Below are 27,063 nucleotides of genomic sequence, written 5' to 3' on the forward strand. Positions count from 1 at the left end.
CTACCGGGGTACTGTCTCTGTATACTGTTTGTTACATTACTTTGTGTATTTCTTTAGAAATGTGAAGCTCTGTTCATCTTTCCCTTCTGGAAAGGAGAAAGATCTTTTGTCTCCACTTCCTTTTTTCCTTTCAGGTAGCTATGATAGCTGTTCTAAACTTTCTTTTACCTACCTCCAAATCCTCTTTGTTGTACTTCCCCTAGCTTTGTATGTTCCTGTCTGCTTTTGTTTGTAACTTTTTTTTCCAGAGTTCTTCATACTGCTGTCCAAGTATTTAAGAAAAGTTGATCTGTGTCTGTAACTGTTGAATAGATGCAAGAATAAAAGTTGTCTGTATTTCTATGGCATGTTTATCTTTTAGAGGCTACATAAACCTCTGAATCTCCAAAAAAAAGTCCTGTAGCTGAAAAACTCATTGACATGTCCAGAGTCGCACATTAAGAGTTAATTTTCATTTTTCCGTTGTAAGCAGTGAGCATAATCAAAGGTTTGAGGATAGGATAAAGATAAGCAGACAATAATGGGGAAACAGGGCAGGAATTAACAAGACATATGGAGGATTTATTTCCATAAGATGTCTTGCTGGCATTAAAGTGAAAAAAATTTTTTTTTTTTAAACATAAATAATACGTGATTTCTGCAGTGTATTGATCTGAAGCCAGGGGAATTCAGTTGCCTCTCTGATGGCTTGAGCAAATACTTTAACGTCAGTGTAGCAGCAACAGGTACTAAATCTGTTTTGAGATACCAAACCTAATTTGTATTCCAAATTAGTCTGAGTAAAATAATATCACAGCCACTTATTATTAAGTGGAAAAACCATCATGATCTATTAGCAAATGTATTGACATAGAAATAATTCTTGCGTCTTTTTTTCTGCTAAACCTATTCTTACTATTATGCCCTAAAAATCTGATGCATTTTTCAAAGGCTGATATGGCTAATTTTGACAAACACTTTGAATTTTATATGTTGTAGAGTGTTCTTCTGTGATTTTTTTTCTTTTTTTTGTTTCTGATGTTGCTATGTAAGTATAACTTCGACCTCTTATTTCAGTGCTCTGTTACCAGTGACATAGATTTTCCAAAACAAGTCATCCCACTGAAGACTCTCAATGCTGTTGCTTCTGTGCCTATAATGTATTCTTGGTCTCCCCTTCAACAGAATTTTATGGTAAGTTTAAAAAAGTGCTGGGAGGAGAAATGTATGGAGAAAAGAGAGGAGTTAATTTTAGTAATAAACCAGCAAAAATCTGTTGCCAGTTACCCTCCCTATCTTTTTGATATTGGTAATAAGGCAGTGATAATCAGAAATAGGCTCCCCCAAATAAAATAAAAAAAAAAAAGTAACTTTGATTGCAAACTAAACCTCTGTCCTCAGTGAACCTAAGTATCTCTAAAACCTTGCTGTAAAGAGACCCTAAGTTTATTTCATTCAGGTGACCAATTGTCTCGTGTGGCATTTAACAAATGTAGATTTATTTGAAAGCATATAATTAGTGTAATGAGAAATGTTTTCTGAGGGATATGAATGTCTATCTAAGACAATCGACCAATGTACCTGTAGCAGAATAGTAATTCTTATGGAATAAAAAGAACTTAATCCTGAAATAGTCTCCCCATATAATGGTCATTCTTATATAGCATCTGAGCATACCCTTTTCTTCTGATTAGCTTCACCGTATGCAGAAGAAGTAACGTTAGATTTCTGATGTAGGTATTTGACTTATTTAAAAAGCTTAGCTTATTACAAATCTTTGTCACATCATTTTGTATATGATGACCTTTGCTGACTTGTTATTATGATAATAATCATAACGAAGTGATTTAAATAACCAGTTTTATCAGTATATGTACAGAGTTCTTCCACACATTTTTCTACTTGCTTTCAGTTCATCAGTGTTTGGATATTTTGCACTGCTGCAGAATCATGATCAGCAGGGAAGTTTACATTTATTTTCTTAACAATAGAAGGTTCTTTTGTAGTATTGGAAGATTATTGGAGGATAAATTCTACTGATAAAACATGGGAGTATTAATGCATTTATTCTATATGCAGACAAAAAAAATGACAGTGGAGTTCAGATTAAATTGTGAGGCATGTTTCTGTGCTTGCTGTTTAGACAGCTTGAATTTAGAGTCATATTTTCTTATCTCTGGCAAAGCAATGAAGGGGCGCATTACCATGGAAGAGAACCAAGGAAGGGAGAATGAACTTATCAAATGCAAGCTTCCCAAAGCTGGGTAGCTTACTGTGTTTCAGTAGCAGAAGCTTTGTGGAAACACTCTGCTAACCTTAATGTTAGGAGCTAGTGTCAGTATCTTGAGCTAGTCACCACTAGTGCAAAAAATTGTTGAACAAAGATGAGGGTTTTTTTTTATTTATCTAGTTACTGGTAAATGTGCTAGAGCAGTGAAGCCAGTTAGTTAACTGTGATAGCTAGACACTTGTAGAATGTGAAAACAGCAATGCAGGAATGGTCAATTGAAAACGCAATTTAAAATTGTTTGATTATAACTGTTGTTACTAGGTAGAGGATGAAACTGTTTTACATAACATTCCATATATGGGAGATGAAGTGCTTGACCAGGATGGTACCTTTATTGAAGAACTGATCAAGAACTATGATGGGAAAGTGCATGGAGACAGAGGTGAGCCCAAACACTCAGGTATACTAATCACTTCTTCCTACATAAATAATTGTTGTCAGTGTTGCTTGTTAAGGCCTGATGCTTGATTGTTACAATAGTATCTCTAGGATCCCTACATTGTGTAAACATAAGATATAATGAACTTCCTTATTTAAATATATTGCTTTGCATTTTCTTAAGGCTGCAAAGTGTTATAGTAGTAATACGGAGAAATTAAACACATTAACTTTTTCCCTAGACCATGCAGTGATTCATCATAATGCCTAGGTGCAACTTGGAGAAGTTCTTGATCTTCCAATTTATGCTCAGAGCTTTGGAATATAATAGTGTAATGTCCCTACATGTGTCCTGCCTAGCAGAAAGTGGCAGGAGAAGTATGCAAAATTCTGATAATGACAACACTTGCGAATGCGATTCAATAGAATATGGTCTTGTGGGTTTTGGTTTTTTTCCTTTAAGGAAATTATTAGGTATTTTAAAACGTCCTTTCTATAAGTCAGCTTATAGAGCAAAGTTGTATCCTTCTGTTGGTGCATTATATATATGTATTCTTAAATGTAGTTTACCTTTTATTCTGTGTGGGAGCTGCACTACAATGCGATGTCATCTGTCTCTTAGTTTGCTGAAGTCTCAGTGAAGTATCGACCTTTCACTTATTCTGTGTGCCCACTCAGAATGGCTTATACAAGCCTGAATCTTTACAGTTGTAAAGGTTTCTCTGACTACTCTGCTTCCCCCTTCACAGAAACATTATCTGCCTCCCCCCCACCACACAAATGGGGAATCATTTCTTAAAATTGATTATATTCCTGATAATGCTAGAGGGACTGAGAAAAAGAACTACATTTTTGAGTACGTTGTGTGCCACTCATGAAGGTTAAGCCTGCGATTCAATAATAAATGCTACTCAGTCCTACACCAGTTTTGTTAATGTCCTCAGAATAGCTGGTGCCTTTATATTTCATGAGGAACATGAAATGTTTCATGGGGTTTTGCCTTTGGGTATTTTTACAGATTTACTGATTGCTGACATCCTTGTCAGAGAACTGGTTGTGTCAAAATGGTGACATTACTAGTAAATGTCTTCTATTATTGATTTAATTTATTATTAAATGAGTCCAGCTTTAAAATTAATCTCATTTCACTGTCTCAAGTCCAAAGTTTATGATGTTATTATGGGTTCTTCAAAACAAAATATTGAAAGTAGAAAGATGGGTTTTTAGTCTCCCAGTAACTAGTATTCTTGTGTGACTGTAATTAAATGTAAATGCTGTGGGAATCTGTAATCCAGAAGCATTCCCATGTAGGAGTCAGAATTGTAAACTAGCTCTGTAACTGCACTTTTGAGAGAGAAATTCATACTAACCTGTGTGTGTATATTAAGAGTTCTGTTTAAAACCTCCAAATGAAGTACCTGCCTGTTTTCATTGTCTACATGGGAATAAAACTATTAGCTTCCTTCAAGTTGTAGTTTGACATCCAACCCCAGTCCAGGTTCAAAAGGATGGTGATAAGGACTACAATTCCCACACAGTTCATGGTTATTTTTTGAAAAATAACAGCAGTCTCTGTCAAGACTAACTACGATTTTCCTCTCTGCAGAAATGCCTTATTGTCTATCTGTGCTGCCCTCTGAATTTCACAGCAGAATATAAGCTAATAAGCAGATATGTGCAGCATTGTATCCTTCAATTTTCTCTTGATTTTTTTTCTATATAACTGTATTCTTTTTTATCACCTCGCCAGTGGGGTCTATAGTGGGGAAGTGGATGCTATGGAACTACCAACCAAAAATCCCTCTGGAGATTCCCTAGCTGTCAAAGGATAGCTTCATAGACTGTTTGCATGCATTGCTAGGCTGACTTAACCCCCAACCATGCTGGAATTGGGATTCTGGCATAAAATCTCTTAAACAGTCTAGCTAGTAAGTAATTTTTTTATTTTCCAAGGAAAAGAGATTTATTCATGTCTACCGGTATGAAGCACAGGGAGTCAGGAAAAGAAAAATTTCAACAAGTTTCCTTCTCCCTTTCCCAGTTGTCAGTCTAAGAAATAAATACTGAGTATTTTTAACTCTTCTCAGTTCATACATTGAAACTAAAAGGGGAAAAATACGAAATTGTTTTTCATAAATTAGAGCATTTGCCATAATTTAATTCAAGTGTAGGGAGGATTAAAAATACTTAATATACACCTTGTGCTTTTCTGTTCACTCCCAATTTTGCTGAATTTCAGAATGTGGATTTATCAATGATGAAATATTTGTTGAGCTGGTCAATGCACTTGGTCAATATAGTGATGATGAAGATGATGATGATGGAGATGACAATCCTGATGAAAGAGATGACAAGCAAAAAGATCGGGAAGGTAACAGGATGGGTATTTCTGTCTGCAGACTTTAAAAATGAAAAACCAAAAAACCCTTTGCTTTAAAATAAATTTGTTCAAACCCTTCTATTTGATAGGTTTCAGGTCTGAAGTAGCATCATTTTCTTCATCATTTCCTTTGCCATTTAGTTCAAGAGTTGTACAGAGAATACTATGAAAGGTGCTTTTGCCAATTTTTGTTTATCTGCATACTGAGACAGTCAAATGCACCAAAAATCAGTCGGGTATCTGCCTAATAAATGCTTTGATACTCCTCAGAAAATGAAATATCATTATTCTGAAGTAGGCAGAGTTCTGAATTGCCATCTCCATCTGCTGGTGAAATAATTGTTTCTCCAAATTTTACTAGTAGAGTTCTTTCAGCAGGAAAGATCACTTAATGCAGTTTAAGTTGTCTGTAATTTAGAAATAAAAAACTTTGCTTCTTTTTTTTATTAGGATTTTGGCGAAGTCCCCCTTTCTCTGAACACCTCCTTGAAGTAGCAAAGGAGCAGAAATATAATTCTTTTGTTTTCCAAATTTTTTGCTTCTTTGACAGAGAAAGCAAGCCACCCACCTCGGAGATTTCCTTCTGACAAGATATTTGAAGCCATTTCCTCAATGTTTCCAGACAAGGGTACAGCAGAAGAATTGAAAGAGAAGTAAGAAAGTATTTCTTAGGTTATATTGCTGTGTTGCATTATGAAATAAAGATTCCTTGATTTCGTTAAATATTTGTTGATTAGGAATGGTCCCCCTTGCAGATAAGTTCTGTGGCAGTTGTGTAACTTCGGCAAGTGATACTTGAAGGGAATTGGCTGTTCCCACCGAGTCAAACAATACAGAGGTGTTTATTAGCCTTCCTTTCAAACTATTGAAAAGTGGGTGCTTGCATGTGTTTAATAATCTATGTTACTTTTTGAGGTGGTGAAATAAAAGCTTCTGTTAAAAAAAAAAAAAAGTCTTCTTTTTGGACTTAGTGAGTAATATAGGAGGAGATGACGGTCCAGAAAATAAATGCATTCTTTCCTAGCCAATTTTATATTTGTATTAATGAGTATGGAATTAATAACTCGTCATGTCACTGACAGATTGACCTCTCTAGCTGGCACATACTTCTGAAAGTTTTTTTAATTTGTCACTGAAAGACAGTGGTACTGCAATCAAAAATTACTGTTTTTCTTTTTATTATACTGAATAAATAACTTCTATTTCTTTCTTTTAAGATACAAAGAACTCACTGAGCAGCAGCTTCCAGGAGCTCTTCCTCCTGAATGCACACCAAACATAGATGGACCAAATGCTAAATCTGTTCAGAGGGAGCAAAGCCTGCACTCTTTTCACACACTCTTCTGTAGGCGCTGTTTTAAATATGATTGCTTCTTACATCGTAAGTACAATTATAGTGCGCTTGTATATCTCTTATTTTCTGCAAGTCAGGAAACTTAAAAGTACCATAAGATGCAATACAGAAGGAAGGAAAGAGAAGAAAAAACAAAAGCAGTAATACTGCTAAAGTTTACGAAAACAACTTGTCCATGTTGACATCATTTTGCAGTGAAAACTATGCCTCAGAAAACTGAATGCACCTGTTTGGGGTAGTTTGTTATCCTTTTTGCATTTAGGAGTTCATATAGAATTCCTGGCTTGGACCAACCTGTAATGTTACTTTTTGTAGTGTTCAAGAAAACTACATTGTTTTCTACTACTGTTTCTATGTTACACTTTCTAAGTTTGTGCATGGAGAATGGAATATATTTCTCCATAAAAATACCTAGTTATTCATCAGACTTGCTTCATTTTCCAGCAGGGAGAATGAATATCCATGAACAGTTTTATTCTCTCAAGTTGCTTTTTAACCACTTTACTTGTACCTGGTGATTTGAAGAAGAATTGTTTCAGACAGTTGAGTTTTAGAAATTGTGATATCCTTTCCACTGAATTGCTTTCATGTTGCCCCATTCTTTTGGGGGAAGGATTTAACAAGAGCATTAGCAATGATGTTAGTTTCCATTTGCAAAGTGTGAAGAATAAGAGAGATTCTGAAGTGCTACTTGAGACAATTCTTTCTCTGAGAACGGAGTCAAATGTAAAGGGGAACCTAACAGTCACATATGAAGAGGTTTCAACTTGTAATTGAATACTATGATTCCCTCTATTTCAAATTAATTTTCTCTTTTGACTTAACTGTTCATTTGCATGTTCCACTGTGAGTGTGCATGCATGTTCATTTGGAAATCTCTGTGCTTTGTCAGCAGCTCCTCATCCAGCACACATGCAATCTGCCTGTATTTGTACTTCACACTTGAAGGCTTTACACAGTGCTGCTGCTTTTTAGTATCCCTTTAGTTGCCTTTCAGTTTGAGGAGGAACTGGAGTTGTTCTCAGATGGCAGTAGGGGGGAAGCTTTTCCTGTTCCTAGTTTCTTTAGTGTTTGTGGCTTTTGGAGTTAGGTCTGTTAGTTTCACTTTCTCCTTGCATTCTGTTGGCAGGCCTTGCTTGAAAATACAAAGAAAGAAGCTCTTACTTCTGAATAATGTTTAAGAACAGTTAAGTTTCTGGAGGTATAGCTGCTGCCTTGTCCAGCCAGCTTCAACACGGCGTGTTCTGTGAAGCTCCGGGTTTTGTTTAGAAGTATCTTAGTTGCCTGGATGACTCATTCCAAGCAGTGCTGTGTGCAGCCTTAGTCTGTAGGACAGGGGAAGTGAAGCTGTATGCTACTTCTTGGCAAATCCATTCATCTGGCAGTGGTTTTACGAGTTCTTGACACTCTCAATAGTCTAGCAGGGAGATTCAGTGCCAGTCTAGTTTTGCTTTTAAGTCAACAAAAAAGCATTGTCCAGACATAGTGAGAGCAAACTTTTTCCAGTAGCACCTCAGAAGATTTTAGGTACTTCTGCAACAGTGGTTTTAGGCGATTTTTCTCACTACTTTTATAAACTTGTAGGAGTTTTCCAGTGAAGATATGGGCTCCTTTAAAATACACATGTATTCGATTACTTACATAGTTTATATAGATTTGCCTTTCACAGTCATTTTTGCAGATTGTTAGAAGTAGAGCTGAAAGGATCCACAGATCACATTTTGGTAGCTACTACTCTGGTAGTAGCTGGTATTACCAGTCCACAGTTTTGAGGCACCAACTCTGTGAAACTTGTTTTCTTTTAGTGCTGTGAAGGACATGTTCATAGTGTTGTGCATTTTGACGTGTTCTTAAGTGCCAGATTCAGCCAATGACAAAGTCCAGAGTCATGTCACTGGTCGGCTGTAGGACCTCAGTTCTCACACTAGCGGCATCCTTTAAGCCAAAAGCGTTGTGCCCCCTTTCTCTGTGTGCATAACCTTCAGATGGAAGACAAAGCGTTTATGCTAAAAGATTACCTAAGTTCTTGTTGCTGGTGATTTTTGATAAGTCCCTTAAACAAGTCAGTATTCTTTCCAAAGTGGTGTGTGTCCAAGGCTTCGTTTTAAACCATGCCTTGTACTTAAAAAGGCCCAAACTTTAAGTCATCTCTTCAGGTTTTCAGGGCCATAGCAGAAAGAAGGAAGAATAACACTTCCACTGTGGAGACATTCAAGATGCACCTTTGTGTCAAGATGGAGTGTGAAATTACCCGTTATGATAATGCTCTTCATGACAGCTTATGCAGCACATGCATTGTCACTGATAAAAATATATTTGATACTTGATCATTGCAAAGAGATCTCTTAAAGCTTGATTTACGCATTCACTATGTAGCCTTCGGACTGGACACTGAACGTAGTAAACTGATGCTTCAGTCACCATTCCCTGAAGACATACCCAAATCCCACCTCTACAATGACTGGTCACTGCTTTGGATGCATTGCTTCCTTCTGCTTTTGTCTGTAGTAACACCAAAGAAAGAGGATTGTTTTCTGTCTGTCTGTGTGTCTCTCTATCTGTGTCTGTCTAGAGCTAGGAATTTATCTGGAAAAAACTGAGAGTCACTTGTATGACCGCTTTCTGTGAAGTTTTAACACCGTTGGTCAAAATCCACCAGATTCATTGCTGGGAATAAGTAACTCATCAAAAAAAAGACTACTCTGATTATTGGAAGGCTGCACTAGCAATTTTCAGTGTCTCTGCAACAAATTTTAACGATTCAACTTTTAAAAAGTTGGTAACATTTCTACTAGCACCCTTATCAGTTGCCCCTATGTTCTACGTCATGCAATTGCCAAGCACAACAGGATGATGTCCTGGCTTCTGCAGATGACATTTTTGATGAATTACTTTGGTAATGTGATGGGCTACAGTGATCAGATTTGTACTTTGAAAGGCACGAATCTCTGGAGGAGGCATAGAGAATTAAAAAAATACAGAAATTCTATTAGGTCTGGTTTTGATTTTTGTAATTCCCCCTCTTAGATTCCATTTTTGTTAAGATTAGCCTTATTTTATGTAGTTTCAAATCTTTGTTCTAGAACATTTGAGTTAAATATTGGAAAAGTTATCATTAGATTTTTAACGTGTCAAGTCCCCTTGACGACCTGGCAATCCCTTTATGTGCAGGTGATGACATTACTGAAAAAACTTGTGTACCGACTTCATTTGCTGACAGCAAGGAATTATGCCTAAATGTCTGGACTAACAAAGAATTTAGAAGAAGGAAAAATATCAGGTAGGGAGAATTTCCCAAATAGCTTGACTGTGAAGCAAATGTACATTTCAGGCTAAATTGTTGCCTGTGTGCTTTCACATTATGAAAAATACGAGAATTGAGCCTGTTGGGGATGAGACAGGTAATAAATCTCAAAGACATGCTCAGTGAAGCAGTTTTAGAATGACTTTTCTAAGGAAATTATTGAAGAAATACGGAGTTTAGTTATTTAGGAAATTCTGCAAAGTCGTCTTTGATTTTGAAAAAAAATTACTACTGATATTTGCAAGATTCATAACACAGCTATACATACAGTTTTGTTCTTGTCCTGGGTCCTTTCTTTGTAACAAGCCTCCCCGAAAGATACCTCACAACAGCGGTGGTAGATTCTGACTATAGAATTCTGACTGATTCTATAGAACTATAGAACTATAGTTCAGTAGTATACTGTATTGGGTGTTTTTGAAATAGTGGAATACAAATATGATTCTAATATTAAGTATCAGATATAGTGTATTTTTGAGGTCTCGCTGGTTTAAAAAGTCAAACATTGATTTGTTTCACTGCATTACAAACTAAACATTTCTTCATTGTCTAAAGGAAAACAATTTTTTTAAAAAATAAACACTCATTTTAGGACCTTGCACAAATGAACTTGTGAGAGAAATGTTTGCATCTGCAAGTGACATATAAAAAGAATAGTTCTGATTTCTGTACATTACAGCAGTCTGATATGGATCATGGCTTGCAAATGGTTTACTGTTCTTTAGCATTGTTGCAAAATTATTTTCCTTGTGGTATGAAGAGAGGGTAAAACAGTTATGTGGGGAAAAAACCCCAACAAAACCTGAGTGAATGAAATGGTATACTGTGCAAATTTAAAGATGCAGTGTTGAAAAATGTGGGTTTTTTTCCCCTCCACGTTTGGGTGGGGGGCTCCCATCATCTCATTGTTTCTTAAAAGCTGGAAAAAGGTGGAATAACTTGGCATCAAATTGCAAAGTTTCTGTGTTATTTAACATATTTTACCTACAGAATGCATGAACACTTCAGGGATATGTGAAATATATGAGAAGTGATATACCACATAAAAGCTTTTAATTGGAATGTGGGGGAAGAAAGAGTGCTAATAGCAACAATATGCATAAATTACATTCTTATACTTGCTTGTAAATAATTTTTACATATCTGTATGTCCATATATGGAAGATTGAAGCTTTTTTGTTTTCAGATTTATAAAATGTAATATATTTCTCTGGAGAAAGTGATGCAATATTTAATTAGTGATACTTTTATATTGTTTATACCTTTTTAAGAAAGCCTTGGAAGAATACATTGCTTCCCTGAGGTTCCCATGTGCTGCTGTCATTAATACAGGCATAACATTATAGAATTTATGATTTGATTTCCAGCACACCTTCCCTTATGGGAGGGGAGCATGAAGTGATGGTTCCAAGACGGAGTGGTTTCATCAGAGAAGCTCCCTTAAGAAGTGCTCACCACCACTGGTCACCCTACCCGCTGGTGCCAAAACAAGTGCTTGTGGAGCTACGCTGCAAACCAGATGACTGAAATGAGATTTGCTTTTAAAAACTTTGTCTGTGAAGACATATGTGAGCTCTGCCCACATTCTTTAAAAGGGAAGGAACTTCATTTAAAAAGTTCAGTCTTGAAAGCATAGTGGACTATTATAAAGAGAAGCCTCGTGTACAATCTAGAAATAAGATGAGTAGGAAAGCCTATGGTGGTGGCTTATTGAAGGAGAAGGATGTGTGTGGTGTTGATACAGAATGGCCCTTCTTATGGATTAACATGGGTAAGAGCAGAGGGATTTCTTCTTTCAGTTTGAACATTAGCACTTTTTATTCACTGAGTGTTGAAAAACTTAACTGTAAGTTACAGTTGCCTAACTGCAACTGTGGTAAAACTGCAGCATAAGTGCTTTTACAGTGCTTGGGAATCATGTATTTTCAGACGGGTGTCTTTTCTAGGCCTTCATGGAGCATTAGGAAGCAGACAGCTAGCACTGCTTAAAGGCTACTTAAGCCTTTTTTTTAAACTTTGAGTGCAGTCTCCATTTTTGTTCCTTGTGATTGTGTACACTACTGTTAGCACATTTGGGGGGGGGGAAGTATTTACTGATATCTATCTATCTATCTGTCTAAAAACCAAAAATTCATTCCTTGAGCATGGAGGAATTTTTTAAAAAAAGAGAATTGCAGAAAACTAAGGATGGTATTTCAAAAAGCTCCTAACACAATTTGGGAACAGGAGTATATGAGTTCTGGTGAGAGTCTAGCTGCAGGTTTTCTAGGCTTCAGTTAAGTAAGGGACATGGAAGAGTTCCCAAGACTTCCAGCAAAACCAGGAAAGTCAGTCTCTCTGAAAACATCCTGCTGGGAGGCAGGGATTGCACGAGGGGAGAGCTGGTAGAGATGAGCTCTGGCAAAACAAATGGGTAGGAAACTCTGCCATGCTGTTATAAAGGTGCTCATGTTGCATCTGTAACGTACCCAGTTCTGCTCCATTCTGAGTCACCGTTCTGCAACTTATACAGAGCTATACAGAGTTGGTCAGATACGTGAGCAGATACTTCTCTGCAAGTTGCAGACTTAACTGTGGTTGTTCTGATCCATAGTGCCTGTGTGATGCTAACTTATTTTTACCCTGCAGCTGGGATATAGGAACTGAACTCTTATCACCTGTCAGCTTAGTTGGAGTGCTGATAAACTAATAGAGTAAAAATGTTTATGTGTCCTTCTCACTAACAAAAATGAAAAGTGGGTCCATTACCTTTCCGAAGTGTGTGGGGTTGGATTTTTTGACAAGATAGGAATTGAACACCTGAATCTTATGGATTGAGAGATGATCATGCATTAAAAGGAGAAGCCCTGAATAATTCTGTTTAACATGGTAATGGAAGTAAAGTCTGTTCTGTTTGTTGGGAAGGGAGATACGCAAGTTTTCCTTGATACGTGAAACAAATGTGATGATTGTTTCCACTGATGTAAACGGGCATATGCAAAACTTACCCATGTGCTGTCTCTGTGTACTTAAGTGGTAAGTCAAATGTCACTAGATGGGATTTATTTTGTGTTTTTTTTTCCATTTGTTATCATTTTTATTCTGGTATTAGTAAAGTCTGGGTAAACCTTGTGTTCTGGATACTGTCTGAGGTTAGATATTTAATGTATTTTTTTATATTAAAACTTACAAATGTGATGTCTTGATTCAACAGCATTCCACGCAACTCCCAATACTTATAAACGAAAGAATACAGAAACAGCATTAGATAATAAGCCTTGTGGACCGCACTGTTATCAACATCTGGTAAGATAATTTCATATGTTAGAATTCACTAAGTGCTAGTGCTAGCTGCAGTATAGCAAGCTACACTTAGTGTAAGGACGTGCTGGATCTATGATAGTGCATGTACTTGTGGGCCACTTGCAGTCAAATATGTTATCTTCAGTTTGTGCAAAAGAAACGAATTAACTTGCAATCATCTAAGTCTAAGTAGGAATAATTTTTAGCTCTATTAGATGTAGCCTGAGATATTTGTAGGGAAGAAAGATTATTACCTCCTAATAACGTGTTGCTGCTATTGTGTCCAATCTAGTCAAAAAACTGGGTCTTACAGACGTACCTCTTGTAAGTTGTATCACAACCAAAAATTATAAAGGTTTTTTAGTTTGCCGAAGGCGGATTCAATCCAGCATTTGTGCTCTTAAGAAACAACAGGATGGAAATTAATAAGGGGAAATCCTTAGTAAGTCATTCAATTCAAATCTCTCTCGTACTTCCCCTAAATTTTTTAGTATGAGAAACCATGTAATTTTCCAATCAAAAAACTTGCTACGCATTGTCATACCCCTTTCCACTAGAAAACAAATTACCAGTGATTGCATTTAAAAAAATGCAGAACGCATATTGTTTAAGTGCCACGTGCAAGAAGAGTTCTTGTATTTTGAAGGGTATTCTCTGTGGGAAATTCTCATTTTTTCTGTCATCTAGGAAAATAGAAATTTACTACTGAATTATTTTTCACTTGGCAGCCAAAATGAAAGTGGGACTGAAATACTGAAATAAGTACCTTGTAAATGTAGATTTTTTTTTTTTCTTCATGATAGCATCGAAACTATTTATGTTCATGGTTAGAGTACACGTAACTGGAATTTGTGTATACACGATTAATTTGTAGATAATGCAGAGTTACACAGTACGCAAGGAGAATGTGTTCTCCCCCAATCCCTGACCACAGATGAAAACACTTTTTAATTCTTTTACTAAAAATTCTAATGTTTTGTGTTTAGGAAGGTGCAAAGGAGTTTGCAGCTGCCTTGACGGCTGAGCGTATAAAGACACCACCAAAGCGCCCAGGTGGCCGCCGAAGGGGAAGACTTCCAAACAACACCAGCAGACCCAGCACGCCGACAATAAATGTATTGGAATCAAAAGACACAGATAGTGATAGAGAAGCTGGAACTGAAACAGGAGGAGAAAACAATGATAAAGAAGAAGAAGAAAAGAAAGATGAAACATCCAGTTCCTCTGGTAAGGCTAGTCAATGCTTCTTTATTCAATTAGCTGCAGTGCTTGAGAGGATTAAAAAAAAAAAAACCCACAAAAAACCCCAAACAAAAAAACCCCAACAAAACAAGTTGAGCCACGCAATCCTAGAAACCATGTATTTGGAATGTATGGAACTGAGTGAAAAGACAGAGTAATAATATGAGTTTAATCAAATAGAACCCTGTAAGAAAATTTCCAGATTGTCTTGATTTATGTATAGAGGTGAGAGCATGTAATTTCAATAGCTACTGTTACCTAATTTTTAACTTATTTAAGAGGTATGTGAAAAGTGCTGTTTTGTTGTGGCACTTAGTTTAGGAAACAACAACAAAAACCTGGGATATTTTTAACTACAGTTAATAATTTGACATTTTTAAGGGCTGTGTAAAATTTTTGAAACATAGCCTTACATTGACCCACACTCTCAATTATTTATTATAGAAGCAAATTCTAGGTGTCAAACACCGATAAAGATGAAGCCAAATATTGAGCCTCCGGAGAATGTGGAATGGAGTGGTGCAGAAGCCTCAATGTTTAGAGTTCTTATTGGCACCTACTATGACAACTTCTGTGCAATTGCCAGACTGATTGGGACCAAAACGTGCAGGCAGGTAAGGAGGGAAGCTACTTACTAAGGATGATAGCATTTTACTTTTAAAACTGAAGCATAGAAATACCAGTATTGATTACTAAAAGAGAAAATTAATTTTCTTGGTTTTCCCAAGAATGCTATGATCTAGAATTCATGCCACAAATATATAAAAGTTAGTTTTAAAACTGTTTTAAATTAAATTTACAGGAGGTTTAAATTAGACTATCTGTTCTTAAATGACAAAAATAATCAACTTTAAATGTATTGAAAAGAGACTATGACTGGATATAATCTAAGTTGTTGGTTGGAGGAAATCATACTAACTTAGAAAATGAGCAACTTTCCACTAGTGAGAGATTTATCGTGGATGTATTATGGTATCTCTTGTTAGGTGTATGAGTTTAGAGTAAAGGAATCTAGTATTATTGCTCCAGTCCCTGCTGAAGATGTTGATACTCCTCCCAGAAAGAAGAAAAGGAAACACAGGTAAATCTGTTACTAAATAACCTTAGCGTAACAATAAATTGGAGATACAGGGGATCGGAACAGAAAGTATTTTGGAGGAAGTCATGCAACTCGTTCTCCTTTTGCTTCCAAAAACAAAATTTGCAACAATAAAACAAAATGGTGTTTTGGTTTCGGACAAAAGTCTTTCCGCATTGGCAAGTATAACCTCCCACTTCTCTTCCTCTCTACCTGTTTTGTTTTAGCAGCCAGATTCTTGATAGCAGATTCTTGTAGGTATATTGCTGCATGTAGTCAAACTAAGTTTAGATTAGAAATACTCTACACAGCTTGTTATAACATTCAAGATATTGCGGTATAATTTTGTTTGCAGCAATAAATATTACATTTGCAAGTGTTACAATGGGATTCAGTAATGATTATATGGTATTTTGTAAATTAAAACTCATGTTTTTTTATGGTGAATTGTATTCCATTAAGATTGAGATGATCAGTAAGCAAAAATGTTGTCGCAAACTAGTAGGATTGCCTTTTTTTCTTTGAGAGACTATTCCTTTGTAGCACCCCAGTTTCATTATCAACTAGAACTTTAACTAAAGAACCAGGTTAACAAGTTATTATTTAAAGTGAAGCTGCAATGAATAACAAAATAAAACTTTTTGTTGGAGCCCCAAAGACTATCTGAAACAATTTCTGTTGAAATTGTAAACTTAGTGACTACTGTCTGTCAGTGAAATGCATTTTTCTTTGAGAATCCTCAAGTTTGAAAAATGCAACTCTGCGTTGACTATTTTTGTTCCCAGGGATAAGAACATAGGAGATAAAAAGCTGACTGAAAATTAGCAAGAACATTTCTTTCTGCAAGCAACAAGCACACTTTTTTCCATAAAGTTTCCTATTTCTCCCCTTAACTTTCCTTATTTTCCCCCAAGCTTGTTCTTCCAGTTCTTCTCCCATCAATTCTTCTTGCTTCTGTCTTAGCTTGTCTAAGTATAGTTATTATTTCCAGGCTTAGTGAAATTCCTAATACTGGCTCAAAGATACTGTTGACATGGAGTAGAATGTTTCTGTTTTGTAGCACAGAGGCAGCCGATGTGAGCTCGGAAAAGATTCAGTAAGCATCTGGAAGAGATTCTGTTCTCAGCCAAAACTATTGACTTAACGCTCTTGGCACAGTTTTCAAGTTTTTGGGCATTTGGTGGGCTTGGCTGTTTAAATCTGGAGTTATTAGCCATAGTGCACGTTTGGAATATGCAGTTAGGAATTAGCTTGCTTTCAGATTCACACAAATTACTATAAAAATGGTGCCACTACATCTATTTGAAAAGAGCAACTAAAAGGCTCAAGTGTATTTTGAAGCTGCAATGGATTGTATGATTACCAGGTTGACGTTGTTTTGGAGGAGTGAGACTTTTTGGGGTTTGGTTTTTTTTTTCCCAAATAAATAAAAGCACATACCATTATGTGGGGTTTCTTGATGTTATTTTGTTCTTATTAGTTGCCAATATAAAAACTTATATACTAGCAATTTAGTTTTGAAATGCCTTTTAATTCTTTTAACTCTTATTGAAGGAAGGAGATAAATTTTTTTAATCTGATTTCACAGAATATGTGTCAATCAAGCTGTCTCCATTCTTCTATGTGCAGTAGTCTTTTAAAAAAGGAAAACCTTTTAGCCCGCCTACATAGTACTGTAATCTGAGCATTCTCTAAAGACTCGCACAACTAGCAATTGGGAAAACCATTTGGAAGTCTTTCTTTGTTTCTTATGTTTCTTTGAGTTGAGTTTACTCACTCCTAGAGTAAATCCAGTCCTAGAGCCAGGAAGGCCCTTCTGTCCTGTTTGCACTTCACCATTGCAAAGGACTTAGTGGTCTGCAGGTTTTCCACATGTACGTGTGATAGGTATCCTTCGAGCAAAAGCAGCATTCACCAAAAAGCAGCAACAGAAGGCTGCTTTTAACGGCCTCTTGTAACTCATTAGATAGCAGATTTTCTTATAATACATTGCTTGTTTCTCATGCAATCTTGGTGCCTGTATAGGCATCCTGAGCAACTAGCTGGCAAGATTACACCCCTCTTGGGTAGTAAAAGATATTCTGTCCCTCCTTCCAATGTCATTTTTGTTAGATAGCCATAGTAAGGCTGGTCAATGAGAGCAGAAGACTTTATATAGTTGTTTTTTGCAGAGCCAGTAAGTGTCAGAGCCTATCCTATGTATCAGAGACTAATCTGGCAGTTTGTGAAAACTCTGCTTTGCTGGAGGAGTAAGTACTCTGCACAGAAGCCAATAGAAAAATCTGAACCAAGAAAGAATTCAGAAAAGCATGAGCGTATGCTGGAGGGAGAGTACTTCAGCACTGTTCATTCTCTTATGTGTATGTTTTCTTCCATTGCTGGAAGCTGAATTGTATTTGCTTTAACTAATCAACACTCCTTCCTCTGGATTGGTAAGGATCTGTTATTGATTGTAGGGCCATGTAATGCTGCTTCTTGATTATTTCTGTTTTCCTCTCCTCCCTCATCCCCTACTAGGATGCGAGTTTACTTAGTAAACTTTATTTGAAAGTATTTTCTTTTTTCCCTGTTTTCTCACTTTCCTCCTCCTGTCCCTACCCTCCGCTGGACTACTGTTCACTGCATATGTTTGAATAGCTTATGTGGTTCTGCCTAGAGTTCAAGGTGCCTTTTTATAGGGATTTAAAGTCTCACTATTATCAGGCAAAAGGGGTGCAGGTGAGGCATTGGCATAGATATTCTTATGTGCCACCTGGTTGGAAGGCCTGAGTCTTAGAGTGGCAGGGAGGCCGTGAATAAGATATGATTTAGGAGACTGAAAAGACGTCTTTGAGTGATGCCAGAAGATCAAACACTGCAAAGACTTAACTACATATATTGACATAATTGGCATGTATTTTGAATTTTCAGTGCTATTTCAGGTAGCAGAGTATCCCTGTGCAGGAAAAGAAATGCTAGTGTAAAGAATGCGTTTCTATTGCCTGATTAGCTGATACTAGTGCCTCCTAAAAACACTGGCAAAATCTAGTTAGGTTATTAGCAGAGAAGAACAATATTTTTGACAGCTTCTGTCATCATGCTTCTGGAAACACTTGTTTTCTAAGCTGGCTATCCTGCAGATGTCAGCAACCAGATGTACAAATCCACCTGCTTGCTTGGAAATCTGCCACTGAGTTTCCAGTTTGCTTTTTTTTATGAAGCTTCGAGTCGCGAGTGCTTTCTCAACTTTCTGTCTTTTCCTTGCCTTTGCTTCCTGGTGCATGGGACCAGATCTTGCCTTTTGTTTCTGGTTGAGATAGCAGATTATAGGGCAGATAGATAAATTAGTTCACCTTTAGTATGGTACTCATTCAGGCTGTATGCTAGTCAGGGAAACTTGCAGTGCTTTCTGACAGTTTTTGAAAGTTACAAGCCAATGAATGTACTATTCTATTGTGCTAATTAAACTTCCTGTCGAATTGATCAGTGTTAGCGGCTTACTTCATGTTGTCTTCTGTCATTCCCCACACTTCATGCTCACACTGTATGTCTCCAGCTCCTTTCTTGCTAGGGTCTCTTCCTCCTGTGACACCAATCTCTGTTACAAGAGTGGCTAAGCTGATACCTTTGCCCTTGTGACTGCCATATTTAGTTTTCTATCCATTTTGAGTTGTTAGTATTAATGCTTTGTTGATGGTGGCAATCTCTGTCATATTCAGGTGACATTGTCCATACAGTCTATACTTTCCCATAGAAACCAAAAAGTGTCAGGTGGCAACTAGTCAGCAAGTGGCATTTTACTTTTAAAGTATTAGGATAGTGCTTACCTTTTTTTTTTTTTAAAAAAAAAAAGTTCATACTAATTGCTAATGAAATGGTGTTTTAAGACTTCTATCCACAGAAAGCTTTTAAAGGTTTGGTATGCTAGTAGGTCCTTATTATCTTGGGCTGAGACAAGCTTCTGTGAAAGAATTGTTCAAAAATACGGTATATGTTACATTTGCCGAATACCAGCCAGACAAAAAAGCAAAGTAGTTTGATGTGCATTAGAGTAATTTAAGTCAAAATTGCACTCTTTCTTTCAATTATATGGGAACTGTCTTCTTACAGAGTCAACATCTCATAATTCATAAATGTATGTTGGTAGCCTTTTTTTTCTAGAGTGAGTCACTCTTAATAGGAATGTCATCTATTTATTATAGTGCTCTCTAATGCTGATAGTCTTTGGGTTTGTTCCCTCCCCTCAACCTCAGATACTTGGACAAGTCTGCCTCTGTGGGTTTCTAACTTGTATGGGTTCCTTCAAATGCTTGTAAGAAAGTTGGCTGTCGAGCACCTAACGTTAAGTTTAACGGTAAAGCTTTGAAAGGGCAATTGCATAGACAATCTTGTTTACCTAAAGCTGTTGTGTGTGTTGGGGGGGCCAGCACACCATTCGGTTGAAGTAGAAATTGATATCATGCTTTTATGAAAGAAGTAGCAGCTAAAAAGTCCTATGTAAGTAGTTGCAGAGATATTTTTTCAGAGTGCAAACTTCTGAGTGTTTCGTTCACTGAAAGGCAGAATAGCTTTCTAAGTGTTCTGTATTTTCGAGTACATGTGTTCACGAGTATTTTGGACTGCTAAGTAAATCTGCACAGAAAGTGAAGTTGCTAGGTACAGCTAGCAATGTATTATTTGGCCAGGGAATGAGGCTTCTTCCATATTCTCTTAATGTTGCTCTATGACATATTAAGAAACCGTTAGAAGTATAAACTTTGAAAATCCTTAATCTAAATTTTTTAACAAAACACCACACAACAAAACCACTGTTTTTTGCAAAGGGAGTGTTTAGCTAAGCTAACTGAGAAAAACGACACTGAAGGAAAACTGTAAGGAGGCAAGAGAAAGACGTATAGAGTTTGAAGTAGAAGGGAAAAGGCTTAGCACAGTAGCACCAGTCAGAACAAAAAGTTCTGGGGAAAAGTCTGTTGTCCAACCAGAAGAAATACTGAGGTCGCATCAGTGTGGCTGTGCCAGATAGATGTGATCTCCTGTTGTATATTTGGAGCTCAGCAGATGACAGGTAATACCTAGCTGTGATCTGTAGGAGATTACTAGTGTGGTGCTGGGGCCGAGTCCTGTGAAGCAAACAGTTGACAGACCTTCACTCCCCTATTTAGACATGTCCCTGCATATCTGCAATTCCATATCCTTCCTTCTGCTGCTGCTTCTGCCTGCTAGAAGCAGCTCCAGCAGCCTCCGCTTTGCAGGTTTTACTTAAGGGCCATCTGAACTTAAGCATCTCTCTAGCCTGGGCTGGCTGGGGGCTGCTCATCGGTACAAACCTGGGACTAGAGGAATGGTGGGGGGAGGGGGAGGGAGCAGTCTGCAGAGCGTTGATCTTGTCAGCTCCAAGAGACTGGGACAGGGTGGTTCTGCTGCAACCACTTCTGAGTTGTGTGCAGTCAGCAGATGTTCATGTTACCAGAAACTTTCCCATTTCAAGTCTTGTGGGTGCAGGATGCAACTACCTTTCCCAGCCCACTGCAGGAGGAGTTCCTGTCAACCTTCTTGTGTTTGTTTTGTGTTTTTGCAGGTTGTGGGCTGCTCATTGCAGAAAGATACAGCTGAAAAAGGGTTAGCATCTTTCCATTCAATTTATGTCCTGAACTTTTAAGATCCTACTATTGCTTTTTTTGGTTTTGTTTTTGGGGGTTTGGGGCTTTTTTTTAATGGTTAGGCCATTATATACATTCCATGGGGAGCTAGAGATTATAGGGGGAATAAAAAGAAGAAAAGTAAGCTGTCATTACAGATATGTAGGAACAAATTTGGTTTACGTAACTGGAAGAGCTTTGTATAATTCAATGAAAAGGGAAGGAGGCTGAATTTACAGTCTTTTCAGTATGGCCTCATTGAAGTACAGATAAAAACGGTATTAACAATAGGAGCTGTGGTAAAAAGCAGCATTTGTTTTTTTAAATACAGCTTATTTTAGCAATAGTTATCTGAAAATTTGTTGAGAGTGGTTGGGACTTCTAACAACATAAATAATTGATCGGTTTGTGCCTCTCCTTTTTGGTTGCTGATTGCTAACTTGAGCATTTTTACAAATACATGCAAACCCAACACAAGCTCAGGAGTATTAACACCAAATATAATTTACATAGCACCAAATTCTCCTAGCTGCTCTATAGGTAAAGCTCTAGATTTGTCCCCGATAGTCCCTCCTTGCCTATAAGATGTCAGCGTTGTCAATTGGAAAATTGACTTGGGAAAGCACAGTGGTATAATGACCAGGTATTATTTTGCCAGTGTATCTGATTGAAAGTTGACTGTTGCTCCAGAATAAAAATTACTTTGGGTATTTGAGCAAATTTACTTTGCTGAATAATACCAGTGTTACTCTGACATGTTCACACAGGAAATTATACCATTGTAGTTTTGTTTTTCTGTTTTCCACAGTAAATAGTTTTCAGCTCTGAATACTCAAAGCAGCTGAATAATGGGAAGAATGAAGTGCACTAGGAAGCACGCAACTAATGGTGACAAACACCTAACTAATGTTACAGTTCTGGTTTGGTGTCTTTTGGTTTTTTAACGCCACTGATCATAGGTTTGGGATTTTTTGTTCATTTTTGGGGTTTTCTTAGTTAAATGACTGAAAGGGAATTTCTACTTTAAAGAGTGAAAGGAATTGCATGTTGTTTGTTTGCACCTTTCAACTTTACAAATTGTTGCTATTTTCATTCAGATGGTTCATCGAATCATGTTTACAACTATCAGCCATGTGATCATCCACGTCAGCCTTGTGATAGCTCATGCCCATGTGTAATTGCTCAAAACTTCTGTGAGAAGTTTTGTCAGTGCAGCTCAGAATGTAAGTAAAACATTTAAAAGCTATCTATAAATTTCTTTCACTGTCCCGACATCTAACTGTACTAGCAGGCAGTCCATACTGCAGACAGTGTTTGCAGGAGCAGCAGTGTCAAATGGTGTGAGAAGGGAGCATGTGTTCAGTTTAATTTGGCCCTCTTAATTAGCCATTGAATGAAGTCAGAAACAGTCTTCAGACTTAAAATTGAGGAAGACTAAAGCAAAATGAGGGAAGGAAAGAATTTACAGTACTCCCGAATGTCCTATACAGATATTAATGGCGCTTTTTTTTTTGATATTCTGATATGCTATAATCTGCACTGTCTTAATTTTACAATGTATTTTTTTCATACTTGCCCTTTTTGTTTTACATATATTGCTTTGTAGGCCAAAACAGATTTCCTGGATGTCGTTGTAAAGCACAATGCAACACTAAGCAGTGTCCATGTTACCTAGCTGTACGCGAATGTGATCCTGACCTCTGTTTAACATGTGGAGCTGCCGACCACTGGGACAGCAAAAATGTTTCCTGCAAGAACTGCAGCATTCAGAGAGGATCCAAAAAGGTATGTAGATAGTTATACAACTACATGCCTATTGCCTTGGTTTTGAGGCGTTTTTGTATTTTCATGCCAGAGAATGGAATTTCTTTGCCTTTATGCTGTCAAACAGGAAAAGAAAAACAAAAAAACGGGAGGTAGCTGCCACTTGTGTTAGCTTGCTTATGTGCTGCTGTTAAACTCTGTGTACATTTCATCGTATACCGGTTAGTTGGTGTTTTCTGTGTGACACTGAAGTAGAATATCTCCTTTTCCTCATTCAGGCTTTGCTTGTAATGTGCAAATAGGCTGCTGTTCTAAAGTGATAGCTCGTCAGTCTTTCCCTAGATCAGTATAAAGAAGTTTGGCTCAGATATAGATACTGGCTATTTATTTCTTCAGTTGTTGATTCTAATGCACAAACTTGAATACAGTCTAGCAAAGATATCTCGAAAGCCCGTTCAGCTCTGATAAATAAATAAATAAACCAACCAAGGTTTATTTCTGCTCCGGAACATCTTCCCACAAACTAGTTCAGTCAAATACTGAGCTAATCAGTATGGGCTCCTGTCTGCAGACTTTTCCAGTTTGAAGTCCTTAGTGTATAGGTTTTTATGTAACACCCTCATTTCAAGGTTAAACTAAAATTTTTATTGGTTTTCAAGTACTTCATGTGGTTTTGCTTTCACATACAACTTCTGGTCCACAAGCTGTAATTTCGGTGTGCATTTAATAATTAGAACAATCTGTGTTTGTCCTCTCTCCTGGAGCCCTAGCATATGTTTCATTAAGTGATACAATTAAAAACAAAATAAAATGACAAAAAAAACCCCCACCACCCCACAAAAAAAACAACAACAAAACAAACAAACAAAAACCCCGAAAAACAAATCCAAGCCAGGCATGTCTAAACTTTCTGTTTTTTCTCTCCCACAGCACTTGCTGTTGGCACCTTCAGATGTGGCAGGCTGGGGAATTTTCATCAAAGATCCTGTACAGAAGAATGAATTCATCTCTGAATACTGTGGTGAGGTAAGGACAGAGAACACTGTTTATGTATGAGCTTAATTGGTGAAGTTGTGTGTTGGCTAGGGACCAAGAGATTGTCTCTAACTTGGTATCATGTTTAGACAGAGAGATGTGATTGACTAAGGATACAGCTACTGCTGTCAGAGGCTCCAAACCCAGGAGCTAGATGGTTGAAATGTCACAAAAAATTTGACATAGGTTCTTGTCAGAATGAGAGGCTGGAGTGTCATTTTTGTCTTAGATGTAATTTCAATTCAGATGTGCCTGGAATTTTGTGCAAAATCATTTAATATAGTACTAAAATTCAGTAGATGCTTTCACTAAATTATGTTCTATAGTAATGAGAAAACCCTGAATCAGGTATGCAGTCTTGATTTTGAGATGAGAAGCAATTCTTGCTTTCCTTCTGCTCTGAAAGAACTTATTTATGCTAAGAGCAAACCATGGTTGTTTGATAAGCGCAGAATGCTTGCTGAAAACAGTACTTCATGTTTGGGAATATTTTCAGTCCCAGAGAATAGAAAACCCCACCTCTCTTTCAGAATGTCTGGGGTTTTTGACCTTAAGCTGCTACGGTTTCAAAAGCGGAGAGGTGGTCTCTTTTACAATTGCTATTTCTTTCAGATTATTTCTCAGGATGAGGCAGACAGAAGAGGAAAAGTATACGACAAATACATGTGCAGCTTTCTGTTTAACTTGAATAATGGTATGTATGTACTAGTCACAACCCTTGCAGCATAAATAAAGTATGTATGCTTGCCATGTTGTTCAGCCCTGTTCTTTTGCAGGCAGCAGGTAACATTAAGAAATTTTTTCTTCTGCACATCTTTTCCTAGCAATGCGTAGATTCCTAATATTGATAGCTAGTGGTTTTTTTCTTTCCCCTAAATGCTAGTCAACTAGATAGTAGCGATGGAGTCTATTACACAAGCCAAATAAACAAAATGAGTTGAATAGAAGTAGAATTTTCAGGAGTAAAATTACATGCAAGCATTAGTAAAGTAGCCTAAAGAATTTAAAAGGCTTGCTGAGTATTGTCTGAAATAATTTTACTGTGACTTAAATTAGCAGTAAGTTATGATGGTAATTTTGTGTTGGGGGAAAAAAAGCCACACACAGACATGTGGCTACTGCCTCTTGAAGAGAAAAATACAGACTGCACTGTGTCAAGTGTGAAATACTAAAAAATATTTTAAAGGAGGAAAAAAAAAAAGCTGCTTTACGTCAGTGTTGCCTTAGCATATTTATGGAGCTTGTCCTTGTGGAATAAAGGTAGAGAAGCTTCACATGAGAAACTAAGGTAGTCCCACTGTGTCAGGAGATAAATGGAATGCACAGTGGGGGGCAGCAGGAATATTTTGAGTCTTGCAGAACAATAAAGCTATCGTAGGATGATATGCCAGCTCTTCCATATGGGAAGCTGAGCAGTTATCTTTTCCAGCTGCTAAAATCCAAGCACACTAGCTATTAAACACAAAAAATTGTTTGTAGGTGATCTATCCATCATTTGGGTTTTTTTTCCCCCCCTAGATTTTGTGGTTGATGCAACACGCAAGGGCAACAAAATTAGATTTGCAAACCATTCAGTAAATCCCAACTGCTATGCAAAAGGTAAGTTTTAAATTTACTTGCTTTTAGCGATGTGTGAAATGTTGTGGGATACTTATTTAGAATACACATTTTATCAGTATTTGTGTTAACATAAGTTTAAATTTCTTTTAAACAGTTATGATGGTTAATGGTGATCACAGAATAGGAATATTTGCTAAAAGAGCCATTCAGACTGGTGAAGAACTGTTCTTTGACTACAGGTTGGTAGATGGATTTTGTAATTTCTTCCACTCATAGACTGGATTAGCTTTCAGTATTTCTGCCCAGCTAATAATTAACTACTGTGCCTGCCTCCTTACAACCTCAGGTCTCAGCAGCTGAGAAGCAGTCCCCTTGCATTTTTTTTTTTAAGCCAGATACCATAGTAAGACTGACTTTAGCACAGCAGTTGGTTAAGAACCTTGCAAACTTGGAACACCAGCTTGAATAGAGAAAAGTTCAGTGGCAAAGAGGGACAGACCTGCACAACTTCTTCCAGGCAGACCTGCATATTAAACTTTATTTGGTGGGGTTCCCTAGGTAGCAGTACGGGTTGTCTCTGCCATAATTCAAGAAATGGGCAAGAAGTATTCTTACGTTATTACAGAGAAGTGCTTGTAAGATAGTGTTCATACTTCCCTCTTAAATCATCTCACTTGAAGAAAACTAAGCTGTCCAGTGATGATACTGTTTAAGTCAACTTTGAGAAATGCAGTTGCTTTCCACTAGCTAAAATGAACTTTAGGATTGTGACATTCAAGGCAAAAAAGTGTGGAATTTTAGCATTTTCTGTCCTCTTGGTCCAACTCCTCTAAAAGCAGTTTCTTGAGTGGTCAGCATTGTTCTGCATCTGCAAATTCACACAAGGAACAAAGGCCCCACCTGGTGAAGAAACTATGGGAAATCCAAGTATGAGAGTATTCCAGGCTGTGGTGCTGTGCTGTTATGTCAGAACAACGAAGCTGGAATGTTCAGTGTTACTGGGTTTTATTTTTGTTTTTATTTTTTTAATTTCAGATATAGCCAAGCTGATGCCCTTAAGTATGTGGGCATTGAAAGAGAAATGGAAATCCCTTGACACCAGCTACCTCTTCTTTTAAACAAACAGCTGCCTTATCTTCAGGAATTTCTAGTACTGTGGGCAATTTTAGAAAAATAAAAATGATGCAATTTGAAATTCTGTATTTGCAAAGTACTGTAACAGTAATTTATAGTAACAAATTTAAAAAAAAAAAACCAACTTTTTATTGCCTTCTCACCAGCTGCAAAGTGTTTTGTACCTATGAACTTTTGCAATAATGTGGTGTGGTACATTTTTCAACCTTGAATAAAGGATACTTGAACTTCTTCATTTTTACTGGAACCGAGTTGGAATTTTGTGTCAGCCAGTTGAGGAAACAATGTGAACGCTTACTTTCAACTTCTGAGCAAAAGGCAACTCCATACTTGTCTACTTTGGTTGCTGTTACTTCAGGTCACATTTGAGATTAATGTGAAGATGTGAACAGTGTAGAAGACATCAGTCAGGCTGATGGTAGGAACTTCAGCATAGAGCACCTGTGTAAAATAGTCATGGTCTTGCAGTTTTCATGCACCCTTGGCTTGAAGCTACATTCACATTCTCTAAAGAGATGGTTGCAGTTTAGAAACTCCTACCGTTGCTGCAACAGCTCACCTCTTACACAATATCAACTGCACTTAATTTTTTAAAGTTTTTCTCCCCTTTTGCTAAGTCCTTAGTCCTAACAAGGGGGCTCTCCATTAGCAGTAGATGATTTAAC

General features: G+C 37.2%; 1 protein-coding gene across 2 annotated transcripts in view; it reads left to right on the forward strand.

Moving 5' to 3' along the window:
* The window catches only part of EZH2 (enhancer of zeste 2 polycomb repressive complex 2 subunit), a 48,413-nt gene extending 21,768 nt beyond the window's left edge, over window positions 1-26,645 (forward strand). For both annotated transcript variants that reach the window (XM_075142919.1, XM_075142920.1), the window contains exons 4-20: window positions 1,057-1,173; window positions 2,531-2,651; window positions 4,887-5,018; window positions 5,578-5,680; window positions 6,245-6,408; window positions 12,879-12,970; window positions 13,954-14,194; window positions 14,654-14,823; window positions 15,196-15,290; window positions 20,845-20,885; window positions 22,003-22,128; window positions 22,512-22,690; window positions 23,600-23,695; window positions 24,317-24,398; window positions 25,223-25,303; window positions 25,419-25,503; window positions 26,300-26,645. In XM_075142919.1, the coding sequence (XP_074999020.1) occupies window positions 1,057-1,173; window positions 2,531-2,651; window positions 4,887-5,018; window positions 5,578-5,680; window positions 6,245-6,408; window positions 12,879-12,970; window positions 13,954-14,194; window positions 14,654-14,823; window positions 15,196-15,290; window positions 20,845-20,885; window positions 22,003-22,128; window positions 22,512-22,690; window positions 23,600-23,695; window positions 24,317-24,398; window positions 25,223-25,303; window positions 25,419-25,503; window positions 26,300-26,360 (1,986 nt within the window). In that variant the 3' untranslated portion in view covers window positions 26,361-26,645. The remainder of the gene's footprint in view (window positions 1-1,056; window positions 1,174-2,530; window positions 2,652-4,886; window positions 5,019-5,577; window positions 5,681-6,244; window positions 6,409-12,878; window positions 12,971-13,953; window positions 14,195-14,653; window positions 14,824-15,195; window positions 15,291-20,844; window positions 20,886-22,002; window positions 22,129-22,511; window positions 22,691-23,599; window positions 23,696-24,316; window positions 24,399-25,222; window positions 25,304-25,418; window positions 25,504-26,299) is intronic.
* The last annotated feature ends 418 nt before the right edge of the window (window positions 26,646-27,063 follow it).

This window comes from Calonectris borealis, chromosome 2, assembly GCF_964195595.1.
Source record: "Calonectris borealis chromosome 2, bCalBor7.hap1.2, whole genome shotgun sequence".
Classification (NCBI taxonomy): Eukaryota; Metazoa; Chordata; class Aves; order Procellariiformes; family Procellariidae; genus Calonectris; species Calonectris borealis.